This window comes from Artemia franciscana, chromosome 14, assembly GCF_032884065.1.
Source record: "Artemia franciscana chromosome 14, ASM3288406v1, whole genome shotgun sequence".
NCBI lineage: Eukaryota > Metazoa > Arthropoda > Branchiopoda > Anostraca > Artemiidae > Artemia > Artemia franciscana.
The window spans coordinates 24,185,947-24,203,441 of NC_088876.1; the positions used below are offsets into that span (position 1 = coordinate 24,185,947).

Sequence of the window (17,495 nt, forward strand, 5' to 3'; positions counted from 1 at the left end):
ACATTTTGATCAGTAACTGTGAAAACAGAGGAATTACATGAAAAAATACATAGGATTTTATGAGAAAAAATAAAAAATAAAAACCGAATAAATGCAATAAATTATGAAAGAAAGTCAAAATTAAAATTTTTTAAAAACATATACAGTCAAAGCATATAATGGAGTGGCTTCTTTTCAATCCAGAACCAAAAACTGCCATACATACTTGTTATATGTGTGCCTTAATTCCATTGGTTTATTTTCGTGAAGTATTTTCTTAGACTAATCTTCTTATTCCCTAAGCATATATCTGAAAGGGAAGTCAAATAACTGCTCCTTTTCTAACCCATTGCTGCTATATAAATTTTTAACCATTAAAAAAATGCCAACCTGATTTTTGTTTTTTGGCATCAAATTTTAAGCAAGTACAAAGAACGATAAGCTTTTGAGTCAAGTTATTTTTTTAAAAGCAAACTTTTTCTCTTGTCTTGACGCTACTAAATGTCAATTTTAATTGAGCACAGTAAGTAAAACCATGTAACATGTCAATATAGGCCTAACCATATAATTTTTATTATAACAAAATTAAATTGTAGTTAAACCTAGTTGCAACAAAAACTTCGATGGACTGTTGCTCTGCCAGAAATCAGGGACGCAACCAAAATCAGATACGACACTGCCATGTCGAATCGTCAGGTACAGACCCATGGCAGCTAGAGACAGCTAGAATGATAAAAGCAAACCTCAGTTAAAATACACAGCTACTGTTAAAAACTTACTTAGTCGTTGTCTTTCGAATTTTATTTTCCTTTTGTTCACTTTAGATTTTACTTAGTATTTATTTTACATTTTATTTGACTTCTTCAACTTATTTTATACTTTCGATTTTACTTTTGACAAATTTTACTTTACTTGCAAGAATTTGTAGCGCCTTAAAGAAGATCTCAGCACTATATGTGTACCAAACGTCCGATGTACGATATGGCAGCTATAAAAGTAAGAACGCAGCTAAGGTAAAATAAATTTTTGTCAAAATTTGCTGTTAAAATATATATTTTCATAATATATATCTAACAATCAAATTTCGGTTGAAATATATAATGTACTGTGAATGTCCAAAAATGCTGCCTCCTCCCCCACCCTTTTTTTATCAAAATCGTCCGATCAAAACGATGAGAAAGCCATTTGGCAAAAAAAAATTTGCAAATTTCGTTTTAAGTATTCATGTGCGGTGAGCCAAAATCAAAACATTCATTAATTGAAAAGCGTTCAGAAATTAAATATAAAAAAAAGCTAAGTTTTTTAACTGCAAGTAAGGAGCGACACTTAAAAGGAACAGAAATTATTCCGTATATGAAAGGCCCTCCTTAGCACCTCGCTCTTTACGCTACAGTTTTTTTTATTGTTTTAAAAAGTAGAGTTGTGACAAAGAGTCAAACTTTATCATGATTTATTATGATCTAACTATATGATCAAATGATCAAACTATATTTGATCATAATCAAACTATATCATCATTTATTTCAGGTTCCAAGTGCCAGTGTCGTCATTGAAGGTTCTAACGCTCTCAATAAGGTATCTTGGACCCAATCTGGTCTCCATGTTACCGTTGGTGACGATACCGGAAAAATCTGGGTGTACGATGTGGGTGAGGTAAGATATCAGGCTCAGAAATTGAGTCTTAGAATTGGCCTTTATTTAATTTGAAAAAAAAAGAAAACACCTAGTTATGCTTTTCAGCCATAGAAAATGTCCTCACAAGATACGCGGGTTCATTTTTATTGTCTGCTTTTTCTTCTTTTTTTTTCTGCCTTTTTTGGGTCTTGCATCGGTGTTCTTTATTAGTATAGTAAAAATAAATTATTTTTCTATGGTGGAGCATCGTTCTAGTAATATAAGGGTTAAAATTCGGTTCTCTCGAATTTGTATTTTCGGTATAGCAATTGTGCATCTCTGGTAGATTCGTGAATGTTGTTTTCGATGGGGGGGGCATGACTTGAAAAAAAAATGAAAAACGGCAAATTATTTTGGAACTGCAAAACAGAAATAAAGGTAAAATTCAACTACATTCAAAGTTCCGGGGGAAGGGTATGGGTCTAATGCCCCTGTTGTTTTTATTATACAATTCTAATGAATTTGGCCTTAGTTGATGTTACAAAATGTCAACAAGCATAATAGCCCTTCAACATTCTTTTTTTTAAGCTTCTGTTGCTTTTGTCTCATATACCCAAGGTCTAAGATCCGGAAAAAAGTTACAAGACGTTAAATAACTTATAAATAAACGTTATAAGAAATCACTGAAAGACGTTAAAAACAAACCGTAGATACTGCTAATGAATCAATTTTGGTGGCCAACTGTTTTCTTTTATGGCCGGTGGTTTCAAAGCAGCATGTTGTAAAAGCACTTTTTGATACAGATCTAAGAACCGATTTTCTGTGTCGGTAAAACTTGTAAATGATTGAAACGTATTAGTAGGAGAAATAAATGGGTATTTTGTTGGTTATTGTAAGGAATTAATGTTACTTATTAATATTAATAATAAAATTAATTCTAATATTCAGAGGTTTCGTAATTAAAAACTATCGCTATTCAACCCCTCCGAAGGGATTAGGATTACAATATGTCGGCATTCCTAATCCCTCCAAAGCTAAACTTGCATTTATAGTCTTTCTAAACCAGCAGCTGGAGCGAAGTTCTCTTTTATAAAAACTTCAATCAGCTATGTACGCAGAAATGGAATTCCAACACATGCCCCCTCTCTCCAATTTACCCGTTCCTATGTATTGCCTGAATCTAATCTCGAATTTCGCTTGTTTCCTTTATGTCTAATTTGCAAATTTTGTTTCGGTAAACATTACAACATTCAAAGCCTTTTAAAGCTAAAGAATTAGTAAACATTGTCTTATAAGCTTGAATTTGGATTCAGAACAAAATAAAGTAAGTTCTAAATTAATTGGCTAAATTAGTTTAAATTAAAATAATATCTAAACGATTAAAAGCTAAGTTCTTTATGAAGTTCTTCATCTAACTATTCCTTGACTCTGATGGTCAAAAAAAAACGTAATAAAATAACAAAAACATTCCTCGCTCAATACAAAATGTTCAGATTACTGTCGAAGCAACAAGTGCGTTGCTTAGACGTAGGACCTCCCCCGCCATAGTTCTTTCACCGGTCGGCCAGAAAAGTGAAGAAAAGCTATTCTACGACCTCTGGCTCAGTTTCTTTTCGGATTAGAGTTGAAAATCTATTTTTTTTGGCTGACAAATTTTGAAGGCCTTCACGAAACAAATTTTTTTTTATCGGTTGTTGAATCATTTTTTGCAGCCTCTCTATGAAGACAATGCTAATTAAATCTAGGTAGTTACAGAAGGGTGGAAAGACGAAACTTTTCTTCTTATCGTTTTGAGGGTGTACTTGTGCGACAGCTAAATTGTCTTTTCCACAAGAAAGACTGAATTTTAACGGTAGTTTACTTTGTAAAGTACAAAGGCTTAAACAAGAAAATTCGCTTGGCCAGGCCTTCAAGCAGGATGTCAAGTTTAAAAATAATTTGCATATTGCATTACAGCATATTAAGCATATGTTGTTTAATTTTTTGCTAATGAGGGATATATATGGGCTACATATTCCGCATAAACATACCGTCAGACCAGGCATATCAAGCAGTATATTAAGCTCAAACAAAATATCGGTTGGCCAGGCCCTCATGCAGCATGTCAAGTATAAGTATATTTCATATATGTTTGTAAACATAGCAGCATATTAAGCATATCAAGCAGCACATTAAGCTCAAAGAAACAAAAAATTGCTTGGCCAGGCTGTCAAAGAGCATAGTTCAAGCTTGTTTATTTACAACATAGCTACAACAATAGAAAATTTAGACATTCACCCCCACCCCACCCCCCAGTGAGCTCAATAGTCTGTAGGTGTGTTTCTATAAATCCAGTGTTGCCAAATGTTGCGGTTTTATTCAATCAGTTTCAAAAGAGTCCACGTAAAAACGTCGCCCAAGATAAAAGCTGTAACAGTAAAACTTCTCTGTTTAAAATTGGCGTAAGATAAAGACATATTTAATAAATACTACAGTCAAGAACTTCAATTGTATTACCGTTTCTAGGCATTCAAGCTTATGAGTAGCGTTGTAATAGCCCAATTAATACATAAAACGTACTATTGATTAAATTAAGTTTGACTCATGTATGGAGCTACCAGTGGTTTCATTGGGGGGGGGGGGGGTACACCTCCTATAATTTAAAAAAGCTTTTCATAGATCAATATTTGTTAAAATACCAATTTCTGTTATTTTCATTGGAAAAAAAAAACAAATTTGCCTTCACTTCCATTTTTTTTCTGACTTGACATTACTGGGAGCTGCTGGATAAGTTTAACTTTGAAACAGATTAAGAGCGATCAGTTGAATATATTTTTCTTTTCCATTCAGTATGCTTGATATCTATAATTTTATTAGATATTGTATAATTAACTAAGCAATAGAAAAAGAAAATATAAGAAAAAATTACTGGTTTCTCAAAATAGTTAAACAATTTCTTTCGTTGCATTTTATTTTTATTTATTTGTTTTGTTGTTGTTGAATGTATGTTACTAAACATTGTTGTAGCTGCAATTTAGTACAGAGCGAACCACAGAGTAATCGAGACTTTGAAAACGTGTTCTTAAAAAAGAAGAAGAAATGAAACCTGTCTAGTTAGAAATATATCTCGTTAGAAATGAAACAGTCCAGCAATTATAACTATTATTTCGGTTCATCCTGATGTGAAAAGAAATTTATGGGAGTTATGAAAACAGTTTGAAACCCCTCAATCATGACACCAGAGTAAAATGAAAATGTATTCCATTGGAATTTCCATGGTACAAAATCCTGAGGTTTTTAGCCCCTTCATTTTAAAAACTCTAGAAAATCGTATCTTAGCCTTGGTATTAACGATGTGTCATTTTTCAACGCGTAGAATCTTTCGTAAGTATCTTGCCCTTCTGAGCTCTGATAATCTCTTGTTCCAGAACTCTTAAAAGTTTTCAATTCTAGAATCTTGCTCTGCCCAGACCCGATGAATGGTCACGATTTGCAACGACAATGCAGGAGTTTCGTCAAAACCAAATGGACATGGAGAATGACAAAATATCATCGACTGCTGGTTCACTAGGCTATGGTAGTTTAACTAGTTTGTCTTCGATGGCATCGCCTCCGATGTCTCTTGGAACTTCACCAATGCGATAAAGAAGCTTTATATAATAGGCTAGGTTCTGACAGGAGTCAAATTTTACTTCGGTAACAGGATTTTATATTGCTTGAAGAGAGAAAATTTTTGTGATATCGACGCTAGATTTTCCTATTTTCTCTTTCAAATCAAAGTTTAAAAATTTATTTTTCTGACGGACAGAGTTTGTCTTTCTTTTTCTGCTACTTTTCTAGAACCACTGACAATTTGGCGTTCAATTAGATATATCAGCCAGATTTAACAGATTATTTGCTCCAGAACTCAATTATTACTACTTAATTCCCATCCATCCTAATGGGACAATGCGTGGCCTTTCCCTTCGAAACATCATAGGCCAGTGTTATCGACTGAATTTTGTGTCACTCTATGAAAAGAAATATGACTCTTAATATGACTTTGAAAATAGGGCCTATAATTATTACTTCCTTTCCAAGATAACAGATAACAATAAATAATATGAATTTTGTGTTGCTTTTGGTTCAGAAGGAAATACTGTGTTAGCCCTTTTTTGTTTATAATCATCTTACGGGCTTTTCTCTGTTATCTACAGGCTAAAGGTAACGGCAAATAATTTCCATCATTTAGGAATTTAGGATAATTGAGTTCTAGAAAACTACCAATAATTGCAAATTTTAGCCGAAACTAATTTAGGTTTGTTCCTATTTTGTAATAGTCTGCTAGTTACGAACATCATTAATAATTTCTGTTAAGAACAGTGTGTTTCTTCAAAACAGAGCAGCATTGAAAAACAAATCAAGTGGTGGGAAACACCCTTAGCATCCTCAATTGATCAGATCTTGACAAAATCTGTCGTTTTTCTGTCAGAGCTTAACTTTACGATTCGGTGTCAGCTATGCTATTTACTTGTTCTTATTTTTGTTATGTTCCTCCTTTTGCTGTATATTATAGTCGATAAATATAAATTAATTATCTTAATCAGAATTTACCGTCTTCTGTCACGGCTTAGCTTTAGGAATAGATTTCAGCATTGTGTCTACTTGTTATTATCTTTGATATATTTCTCCTTTTAATTTATATAATAGTGAATAGATAGGATAAACAAAATAACAAATTGCAAAATTTATATATCAAGATTTATTATACATCTGGCTGTAGTTTAGTTACAGTTTTTTTTTTGTTTTTTTTTTCGTGTAATGAATGTTCCACCTTTGCCAGTTTTGACTTGACGATGAAAAAGAGATTCAAACTGAACCAAAGTATATTTTCCTTTTTTTATTAGGAAATAGGATCCTCAAATTTTTATATTATCAAATGACCCCCCCCCCCAAAAAAAAAAAAAAATGTCAAGATTTATAAGATTACTTAGATTTTTCTGGTTTGAAAAAACAAGGTTGCCAAGGTATTCAAAAAATCTGCTCAAACAGTTCGTAGCAATAAACCGTAAGTAAGGAGCGACTCAGCTCAATAGTAACCAAACCTCTGAAATACAGAATTTTAATGTCAATATACACATCAAAAGAATCAACTTATTACGCTGATTTAAAATATGTATGATTCATCAAGTTTAGTATTACCCATCAAAAGTTACAAGCCTGAGAAAATTTGCCTGATCTTTGAAATAGGTGGAAACACCCCTTAAAATTAAAGGAATCTTAATGAAAATGACACCACTGGATTTAACGTACCAGAGAACCCTACGTAAGAAATTTCAAGCTTGTATCTGGAAAAATATGGAATTTTACTATTTTTGCCAGAAAACAGATTACTGATGCGTGTTTATTTGTTTTCTTTTTTTTGTTCTTTTTTCTCAGGGGTGATTGTATTGAAATAAGGGTTCTAGAAGATAGAGGTTCATTCGAACGGAAATTAAAAGTTCTAGTGGCCTTTTTAAATGACCAAAAAGATTGGAGGACAACTGGGCCCTGTCTCACGCCCATTTTTTCCCCAAAAATATCTGATCGAAATTTTAAGATAGCCATTTTGTTCACCATAGTTGAAAGATCAAATAATTATGGTTTTTAGGTGTAAAATTGCCCCTCACAGTCAGTGGGTAGAGGCCTGTAGGTTATGGAATTCGCCTATTATTTACGTATAGTATTTGTCATTGGAAAATATACATATATTTTTTTCTGGGGGGGGAATTGTGCGAGGGGTAGATTTCTATAGAGAGAATCTTCCTTGGGGAGGGAGATTTCTGGGGGGTGAATATTCGAGAGGTAATTTTGCACTCGGGGGATTTGACAGTGTCCTGCATTCTTTTTACAAATTTTCTATGTGGAGATGTTCCGGGGATGTTATCCAGGCGCTTTTTTCCGTGTTTTTTGAATTCCAGGAAATAATTTTTACGGAAGAGGTATTTCTAGAGTTATCGAGAAACCGATTAGAGATTAAAATCTTATGTAAATGAAAGAATGCTATTCAGGCTGAATCGTCGGCAAGCAATTCTACAGGGAGAGGGGATTCTCAGCGAGGATGGAGCTGTCTGGAGAGAATTTGACGGCTGGATGTACTTTACGTTTGACGAAATTTACACTGAGGAGTTCTCCGTGAGGGGGAAGGGTATATTTCACAGAGGGTGAGCCAGATTTACCGGTATTATTTGAAAAACGAACAGAAATTATTCTATTTATGAAGGGTTGTCCTCTCCTGAATACCTTGCTCTTTACGCTAAATCTTGACTGTTTGTCCCAATTTTATAAGAGCGTCTACTGAAACACGGAGGCCGTTTAATTAGAATAAGAAACTTTTTCAAAAGTGCTAACAGCTTTAGCGTAAAGAACAAGGTATTGAGGAGGGGGTAACCATTCATTTACGGAATAAATCTGCCTAAATTAATGTGAATTTTTTTTTTTATTTTTAATGTGCGGTGAGCCAAACTAGAACCTGCATTAGTTGATAAACGTTCAGAAATTTATTTTTTTTTTTTAAACAAGCTTTTTTTTTTACTGAAAGTGAGGAGTGACATTAAATCTTAAGACGAAAAGAAATTATTCCGTATACGAAAGGGGCTGCCCCCGACTCAGCGTCTCACTCTTCACGCTTAGTTTTATTGTTTTAAAAAGTAGAGTTGTGGCAAAGAGTCAAACTCTAGCGTAAAGAATGATACAATGAGGAGACAAGAGGCATCCAGTCTTACTACCACTAAAGCTTTAAGGACGCAGTACGGCAATCAGTAATATCACTACTAATCTTGCTGTGACGATTCTTACCATGTCTACTGCTGCTGCTGTTAATGAGTTATCTAAGTAACAGGAATTGATTTCTATCAAGAGATCTGTGATTCAGTACATTCTAGCCAAAGAGCCTGTTGGATGATATCTAAAAAATGTCCGTTCAGCCAATGAGTGCCTATTGAAACTGCTGGACAACAGCCAAAGCGGATTTGTGCTGCTGGATGGTGCCTTTTGAAAACCTCCAAAGATTGCCTGTTGAGCTAAATGTCATGGTGGCCTGTTGGACGATTAAAAAAAACATGACTCTTTGAGTATACTGTTTTGTTAGGATCAAATCAAAATAGCTTAACCTCTTCCTCCAAAAGTATAAGCACCCATAAAAGCAAGAAGTTTTTTCTAAAAAGAAAATAAAAAAAAAAACATCAACAACATTCGCCAACCAAACTATCTACAGAATATGTTGACTTTTAATGAGATCTACTGACTGCTTGTAAATTTATAATGAGATATAGTTTAAAAAGAAGAAGAAAATACACTGCTCTCTTGTGATAATCTAAAATTAACCGTGCATTTACATCCGTTTTCTACCCCTTGTTGTAATCATAGGCATGCAATGACTGTAATTTTGGGAAAATAGAGAACTCAAAGTGGCCCTATGCCCTGTTTCATCGCCAAATTGCCTTCGTTCCCCCTAACTAATTCTTGCAAGCAATATGTTGCAACTCTTTTGACTTGTTTCAAATCCTGTACGATCTGAACCTTAATTACTAAAATCCGCAGAAGATCATACAGTATCGTGAATTAAGTGTACATTTTACAGATTTAGTGTGGTTTCCACCAAAGTTAGTCCTTAAAAGTCCATGAGCTCGTTAATGTAACTCTGATGTTGCTATTGCAGCAGCAAAGTTCAAAATTGAGACGGCTAAATTGAATGTTTAAAAAGTGTTAATTTTCATTAAATCTGGCATTAATGACTTCACAATTGTCGATTAAAACCTCAGACTAACATTATAATATAAAAATCCAAACGCAAAAGAAGTGAATTACGCATCTCACGAGAAGTGTTAGATACTCATCGAAGCTGGTTTGCTTGGAGTATGGAATGGTAATCTTAGGCTATTATTGCAATTTAGAAATTCCAAATTAAAAGATATAGAAAATGATTCATAAATAACGTTTGATTTATGTTATTGTTCAAACTGTCATGTCAGTGTTTTTATTCATAAGTTTAGAAATTTAAATTTTTACAACTTCATCATTCAACCATTTCCTTTTGGAAAAATTAAAGACATCTATGTTTCGAGAGAGTTGAATTGATTTGTTTTTGTGCTTTCAGGATTTAACTCAAATCCAATGCTTAGGTTTGAAAGAAAAACGTTAATTTATTTATTTTTTATTCTTTTTTATTGCTAATTTATTTATTTTATTGGATTTATTTATTTTTTATTCTTTTTTATTGCTTCCAAGCAACTTATTCTTGTTTTATTGCCTCGTTTCAGGCTTTAAATTATTCTCTAGCGACATTAAGCTTATCTCTTATCTCACAAAAAGTCACAAAAACGGGACTCAATTATTTAGCCTAATTTCGAATTAATTTCTTGCGGAAAAATTATCCTAATACTCTAAAAAAAGAAGAACAAATATCAATTCGAACTGTGAGGTATGAAAATGTCAGTGGGAAATTTCCAATTTCTTCTTCTAAAAAGGTATTCAGTAATCATTATACTTTATAATTTGGTTAATTTACAAGCACTCTGTTCGTTTTTTTTCTTTCGATAACCTTCTTAAAATATTCTATTAAACTCTAACTGAGACTCTCCTCTGCTGCCAGAGGTACCCAGGGCAGCCACAATGTGTCGCCTATCGTCCTTCGCACGGATCACGTGCCCTAGGTATTGCCATCTTCGTTGTCAAATAACATCTGTAACTGTTGACCTGAAATTGAGCGGACTATCTGGTTTTTAACGTGATTTCACCCAGCGATGTTCAGAATCATTTCAAGGGAAATTGTATTGGAAGTTAAGAATCACAGTGTCAGGAAGCATTGCCATCTTTTTCCCATGCACAAACTAGTAAACTGCCGGTCGACTGTCATTATTCAATCAGAGAAGAAAAGAACATAGTTTGAGTAACAAAACTGAATACAAGAATTTCTGATACATACAGAACAAATCTTAAGAGGTATTTATCAGAGTTCAATCAAACCAAAATAGTGATTTAAATATTCTAGATGATGAGGTTTTTACAATCTCACAAGTTAGTAGAATAAGGTGGTTGAACTCAGTGCCAAAATGATAGCCTATGCTAGGAAGGGGTTTCCAAGCTACCCTGGTATAGGCTATCTACTCCTGACAAAATTATAGATTAGGGGGGTTCTTGATACCTTGGAAAGTAGTTTTGTTAAGTGAAAGAAATTTACAGGAATGATTCCAGGGCCTAAAATATACCCTAAGAAAGCATTGCCAAGCTAGGCTACTAGGCTAGCCAATCTCTACCCTTTCCTGATTAATAAGGATAAGATTGCTCTGGCAGGCAATAGACTATTCAGGTAGATAAGAAATAAACTTAAATAAATAAATTGTAGTCAGAATTGCACCCTGAATCTAAATTTAAAATGCAAGTTGTATTGAAAATGAACTTTACCCCACTCCTATTTATACCAATTTGGGGGATATTCCAATTCAGGTTATACATTTGCACATTAGGGGACAGGGGTGGGGGGTAAAGTTCATGTCTGATGCAAATAAATGTTAAATTTGTATTCCAGATACAATTCTGACAGTAAATTTTTCATTGTTCATATTATTGACTGCATTTTTTTTTATAAAATATGAAAGCTTATAGAAGAAAGTGTAGAATGGTTAGATTATTCTATTTTAAGCCTTATTACACTCTAAAACTAGAAATATTTAGGTCATTTTCAAGAGCTCAAAAGGGGCTTAAATTTGAATTTGCAGTAGAAACAATTATTTTTTTTTGTAGAGAGCTTAAAAAAAAAGTTGTATGTTCACTTTATTTGAAAGTCAATAATATGAACAGTACAAAATTTACCATTCTGATTATAGAGGTAAGTTTGAATTTTACCCCCACTGCCCTAATATCCAAGTATATACCCTGAATTCAGTAAAATTCTAGTTAATTGACTTCTTGCTATCTCAGAAAGGGTTTAGGTTAGGAAAATGAAACTTTCAGGGATGAATCTACAGACTGAAGTATGTCCCAGGAAGGTATTTTGAAGCAACTACCTCCACTCCTTCTCCCTCTAGAGTCAAATTTAAAAGGGAATAGTTGTGGGAAAAGTCAAGTCATGGCCAATTGTGGAAAAAGCCAAGACAGATTGTCCAATTAAATGGACATCAAGTCAAGGTTAATTTTATCTTTTTGATTGCCCTTGTTATTGTCTCCCACTTATGCTACACCTCTCATGCATGGTCACTACACATTGCCAAGCTAGAGTCAACCTTTGTTCAAGAGCCCTGACCTTTGATGACCTTTAAAATATGTGTATTATAAAAGTGAAACCTTGCAAAAGAGATCTTCTGCTTAATTGAAGTACAACAAAATTGTTTTCAGCTTCATAACTTAGATCAATTCCATTTTATAAGGTTTTAAAGATATGCAAATACATTTCCTAAATTTTGAAAAAAAAAACCCATTGATATGGCTCAAAATCCTACTCAAAGAACAAGAATTGCATTTTCAGAACTAAAGGCAGAGAAAAAGCAATTAGTAACTGAAAATTAAGGTAAAATGTTGTTTTTTCAAAATTTCAATAGGTAATAGACCTGTCATGTAGGCAAATTTTAGGGCCCTCTAGAGGGAGAAGGAGTAGAGGTGCATACTTTAAAAATACCTTCCCGGGACATACTTTAGCCTATAGATCCATCCATGAAAGTTTCATTTTCCTAACCTAAACCCTTTCCAAGATAGCAAGAAGTCAATTAACTAGAATTTTACCCTCAATTCTTGTATATAGAGACAGGGTAAAGTTCAATTCTAATGCAAATGCATGTTAAATTTGGATTCAGGATGCAACTCTGACTTTAGAGATAAGTTTGTTTCTTAGCTAGGCTACCTAAATAGTCTGTCAATAATAAACCTTATCCACTCTGGCTTAATGAGAGGTCTATACCCAGCAAAATTTTAACAAATATTAAATATGTTTTCTATATTAGTAATTAAATTCTAGACTAGCTACTTTTGACTATCTTTGAGAAGGGTTAGGTTAGGAAAATGAAACTTCCAGCCATGAATCCAAGATAAAAAAACCTGGTATGGTATAACCCAGCTAATATGTTAATTTGCTTCTGATTTTGGTAAAGTTATGATTTAACTATTTTTGCTATCTTGGAAACAGGTTAGATTAGGGAATTTGAACTTTCAGTAATGAATGTAGGGCCAAAAATACTTTGGAAAGTAATTGCCAAGCTTCCGTGTTAACCTTCTTCATATTTCTAAGTCTTAAAATTTGCCTATTTTGCATATAATTGATTTTTAAATTAAAATCAAGTTGCCATCAATCCATAGCTAATTGGAGTAAAACCCAAGATGGTTAATAGTTTGAATGAGAGGCACTGCTGGCATAGACCTTTTTCAGGAATGTATGAAAATGATGTCATTTTCCCATGTTTTTAGATATTCTTTCATCCATCCATCCATCATGGGACAGAACTAAGGTAAATAGTCATAGAATTTTAGGGATGATAGAGATTTCTGGGTTGACTCATGACAAACAATGTTTACTGGACTTATGCAATAAGGGGGGGGGGTTGAATTTGCTTGGACTTACAGGCAAAAAAGTGACCTAAGCATCATAGGCTTGCCTGCTTCAATTCTCCAGTAGACTACCCTGTTTTAAGATTGACACTTGACCAGCAAGTCTCCTGGACTTACAGGCAAATGGGGAGACCTATTATACCTGTTGAATTTTTGACAAAACATCATTTTACCTTAACTTTCAGTAATCAGTTCCATTCTCTCTGGTTTTGAATTTGAAAATGCAATCCCTGCTATTTGAATAGAATTTTAAGGCTTATCAATAGATTTTTCTTAATTTAGCAAATATATTTACAGATCATTGAAACCTCATAAATTGGGATAAAGTAAAGCTGTGAAGTTGAACATCCTTTTCTTGTACTTCATTTAAGCAGAAGATCTATTTTGCAAGGTTTCTATTTTAGGTCTTCAATGATTTTTACAGGTCTTCAAAGGTCAGTGCTCTCTAGAGAGAGAAGAAGTAGAGATGGTAACTTCAAAACACTTTCCTGGGGCAGACTTTAGTCTGTAGATCTGTTCAATGCTTTAAGTATTTTCTAAGATTTCTGCCCCTCCCCCCCAATGATGCTGGATCTGGTTGAGATCTAAAATAAGACATCTGAGTTATGAGGTCTTTCTAAATATGAAGTTTCATGAAGATTGGATCACTCCTTTGTAAGTTAAAAATATGTCATTTTTTCTAATTTTTCAGAATTACCCCCCCCCCAATAAGTGGATCTGTTCCAAGTATGTTTTCATGTATCTAAGACTTCTGCTTATCTTTCCCATCAAGTTTCATCCCAATCCCTCCAATCTTAGCGTTTTCCATGATTTTAGGTCCCCCACCCCAAACTCCCCCCAATGTCTCACCAGATCCAGTTGGGATTTAAAGTAAGAGCTTTGAGACGTGATATCCTTCTAAATATCAAATTTCATTGAGATCCAATAATCCATTTGTAAGTAAAAATTCCTCATTTTTTCTAATTTTTCAGAATAAGCCTCCCCCCCCAACTACCCTAAAGAGAGCAGATCCGTTCCGGTTATGTCAATAATGTATCTAGGACTTGTGCTTATTTTTCCCACCAAGTTTCATCCCAATCCCTCTACTCTAAGTGTTTTCCAAGATTTTAGGTTTCCCCCTCCCAACCCCCCCCCCAATGTCACCAGATCCGGTTGGGATTTAAAATAAGAGCTCTGAGACACGATATCCTTCCAAACATCAAATTTCCTTAAGATCTGATCAACTGTTCATAAGTTAAAATACTTTATTTTTTCTATTTTTTCCAAATTAATGGGCCTCCACTCCTCCCCAGATGGTCAAATTGGAAGAACTACTATTTCTAATTTAATCTGGTCTGGTTCCTGATACGCCTGTCAAATTTCATTGTCCTAGCTTACCTGGAAGTGCCTAAAGTAGCAAAACCAGGACTAACAGACAGACTGACAGAATTTGTGATTGCTATATGTCACTTGGTTAATATCAATTGCCATGATTATTGAGAAGAAAGGTACCTGATTTCAGATGGTAATATAACACTGTATGTAATCTATTATGAAAGGGAGATAAAACCAGTCTACTGTGATTAATATTAGATGTTTCTCTAATAATGTCTCGCAAATTGAGGTCAGAGGATGGATCTGCTCTTTTTGGGAGAGTTGGGGGAGGGGGGAATGTAATTTGAGAAAATTAGAAAAATAAGGGTTTTCAGATGGTAATATAGCACTGTATGTAATCTATTATGAAAGGGAGATAAAACCAGTCTACTGTGATTAATATTAGATGTTTCTCTAATAATGTCTCATAAATTGAGGTCAGAGGATGGATCTGCTCTTTTTGGGAGAGTTGGGGGAGGGGGAATGTAATTTGAGAAAATTAGAAAAATAAGGGATTTTTAACTTACGAATGGTGATTGGATCCTAACTAAATTTGATATTTAGAAGGACCTTGCATCTCAGAGCTCTTATTTTAAATCCTGACTGGATCTGTTGACATGGGGGGAGTTGGAGGAGGAAACCAGAAATCTTGAGAATTGCTTAGGGTGGAGAGATTGTGATGATACTTGGTGAGAAGTATAAGCATAAGTCCTAGATATGTGATTGACATAACCAGACCGGATTGGCTCTCTTTGGGGGAGTTGAGAGGGTTAATTTGGAAAAATTAAAAAAATGAGGTTTTTTTTAACTTACAAACAGGTGATCAGATGTTTTTGAAATTTGATATTTAGAAGGACCTTGTGTCTCAGAGCTCTTATTTTAAATTCCGACCGGATCTGGTGACATTGGGGGGAGTTTGGAGGGGGAAACCAGAAATCTTGGAAAACACTTTGGAGAGAACTAATCCTGGACCACCCCAATTTTTACATGAAGAAGATCCAAAACTAGATACATGATCAATATAGCAATCACTAAAAGTTAACTGACGTATCAGGACCCCAACCAGATTAAATTAGAAATAGTTGCTTCCCTGATTTGACCATCTGGGGGGGGGGCAGTAAAAGGATAGTTAATTTGGAAAAGTTAGAAACAATGAGGTATTTTTAGCTTACGAGCTGGTAATCAGATCTTAGTGAAGTTTGATATTTAGAAGGACCTCGTGTCTCAGAGCTCTTATTTTAAATCCTGACTGGATCCAGTGACATTAAGGGGGAGTTCGAGGGGGAAACTGGAAATCTTGGAAGATGCTTAGATTGGAGAGATCATAATACAACTTGGTGGGAAGAAGCTCTTGGCTCTTCCAACCTCGGCACTAGTGTCATATGAGATATTGGCTCTTTTTTTAATGTTATATATATGTGTATTCATTTATAAATGGTTTAAATACCTTGTATTTTTTCATATGCTTACACATTGTAGATTTTTCAGGTTGTTGATTTAGCTGATGTCCACAGGTGGAATTCCATCTAGTCTGTCGCCTCCAGCTAAGAGAAAGAAGGTGTCTCTGGGCGACACAAACGTAATCGTAAGTGATTCACATTCATTATTATAGTCAAGTCTCTAACGGTTTGCTGAATGTATTTCAGGCATTATCACAGTAAGATGCCATGTGATGCCACATTTATGAATATAAGTGTTATGGGTACCGAGAAGAGAGAAAATGACTTTTGATTGTTTTAATTTGTCAAGGGGTGACTTACATGGTTGTCGCAAAATACAGATTAAAAGCACGTGTCACCAAATAGCCTAAGAAGTTTACTTCTGAAGGTGTAGATGTTTGGGAATTAGTTTTTGATATGTTAATGTTGGAATTTTATGGACAAAAAGCTTGTCTGATTCAATTAATTTGTTTTGCTTATCTATTCCCACAGCAACACCTGAGACAAAATGATCATCGGTTTTCAAAACCTATTTTCTTACCATTGTTGACACTTTTTTCGGCTGAATGTAGATGCTATGCTTGGTAATTCTAGTATTACAATTAAAAAAAAAAAAAACAAGATTTTTGAGCAACATCAAAACTTAAAACGAACTGAAATTACTCCATACGTGAAAGGGGTTACTCCCTTCTCAGTACCATGCTCTTTACGCTAAAGTTTGACTCTTTCTCTCAACTCTTCTTTTTAAAATAGTAAAAAACTTAAGGGTAAAGAGCAGGGCGCTGAGGAGGGAGTAGCCCCTTTCACGTACGGAATAATTTCAGTTCGTTTTAAGTTTCGATGTCGCTCCTTACTTTCAGTTAAAAAAAACTTGTTTTTTGTTTAATTTCTGAATGTTTTGAATTAATGCATGTTTTAGTTTTGGCTCTCCGCACATGAATAATTAATACGAAATTTGCAAATATTTTTTTTTTTGGCTAAATGGCTTCCTCAGAGTTTTGATCGGATAATTTTGAGATAAAAGGAGCCGGGGAGGAGGCCAATTTGCCAGAATTTTGATTCGGTAACTTTGGGGGAAAATGAGAATGGGAGGGGGCCTAGGTGCCCTCCAATTTTTTGGTCACTCAAAAAGGGCACTATAACTTCTAATTTCCGTTAAAATGAGCCCTCTCGCGGCATTCTAGGACCACTGGGTCGATACAGTCTACCCAAAAAAAACAACAAACAAATAAACATTATTTGTGTAGACATTTGAAAGAAGAATCTATCTGCATTCATTCTACTAGCTGTCATTTTATTTGTGCAACAAAGTTGTGTAAGGACAACCAACAAATCTGTTAAACATATATTTTGTTTTGGAGACCTTTATATGATAGGAAGGGGGAAGGGTCATATGTACATTTGTTTTAAATCCATTTTAAAAGATATATAATAATAATTTATTTTTGACCCGCTACAAAAATCAAAGCGGAGTATCAATAAAAGAAACAAAACAAACACTACACAAAACAGAAAAAACAAGAAACTAAAGCAAACGAGTAAGGCCTCCGTGGGCGGCCAGATACTTATAAGTAG

At 34.3% G+C, this 17,495-nt stretch overlaps 2 protein-coding genes across 10 annotated transcripts in view; both read left to right on the forward strand.

Annotated features, from left to right (window-relative positions):
- Positions 1-6,154, forward strand: part of LOC136035485 (cytoplasmic dynein 1 intermediate chain-like) — a 73,303-nt gene extending 67,149 nt beyond the window's left edge. For all 8 annotated transcript variants that reach the window (XM_065717304.1, XM_065717307.1, XM_065717310.1 and 5 more), the window contains 2 exons: positions 1,507-1,632; positions 5,026-6,154. In XM_065717304.1, coding sequence (XP_065573376.1) covers positions 1,507-1,632; positions 5,026-5,217 — 318 coding nt within the window. In that variant the 3' untranslated portion in view covers positions 5,218-6,154. The remainder of the gene's footprint in view (positions 1-1,506; positions 1,633-5,025) is intronic.
- Positions 6,155-10,423: 4,269 nt separating this feature from the next.
- Positions 10,424-17,495, forward strand: part of LOC136035486 (ubiquitin-like modifier-activating enzyme 1) — a 94,188-nt gene continuing 87,116 nt past the window's right edge. The window contains exons 1-2 of one of the 2 annotated variants that reach the window (XM_065717312.1): positions 10,424-10,533; positions 15,970-16,066. In XM_065717312.1, coding sequence (XP_065573384.1) covers positions 15,986-16,066 — 81 coding nt within the window. In that variant the 5' untranslated portion in view covers positions 10,424-10,533; positions 15,970-15,985. Of the gene's footprint in view, positions 10,534-15,960; positions 16,067-17,495 lie in introns of both variants that reach the window. The other variant, XM_065717313.1, reaches the window with a different exon arrangement.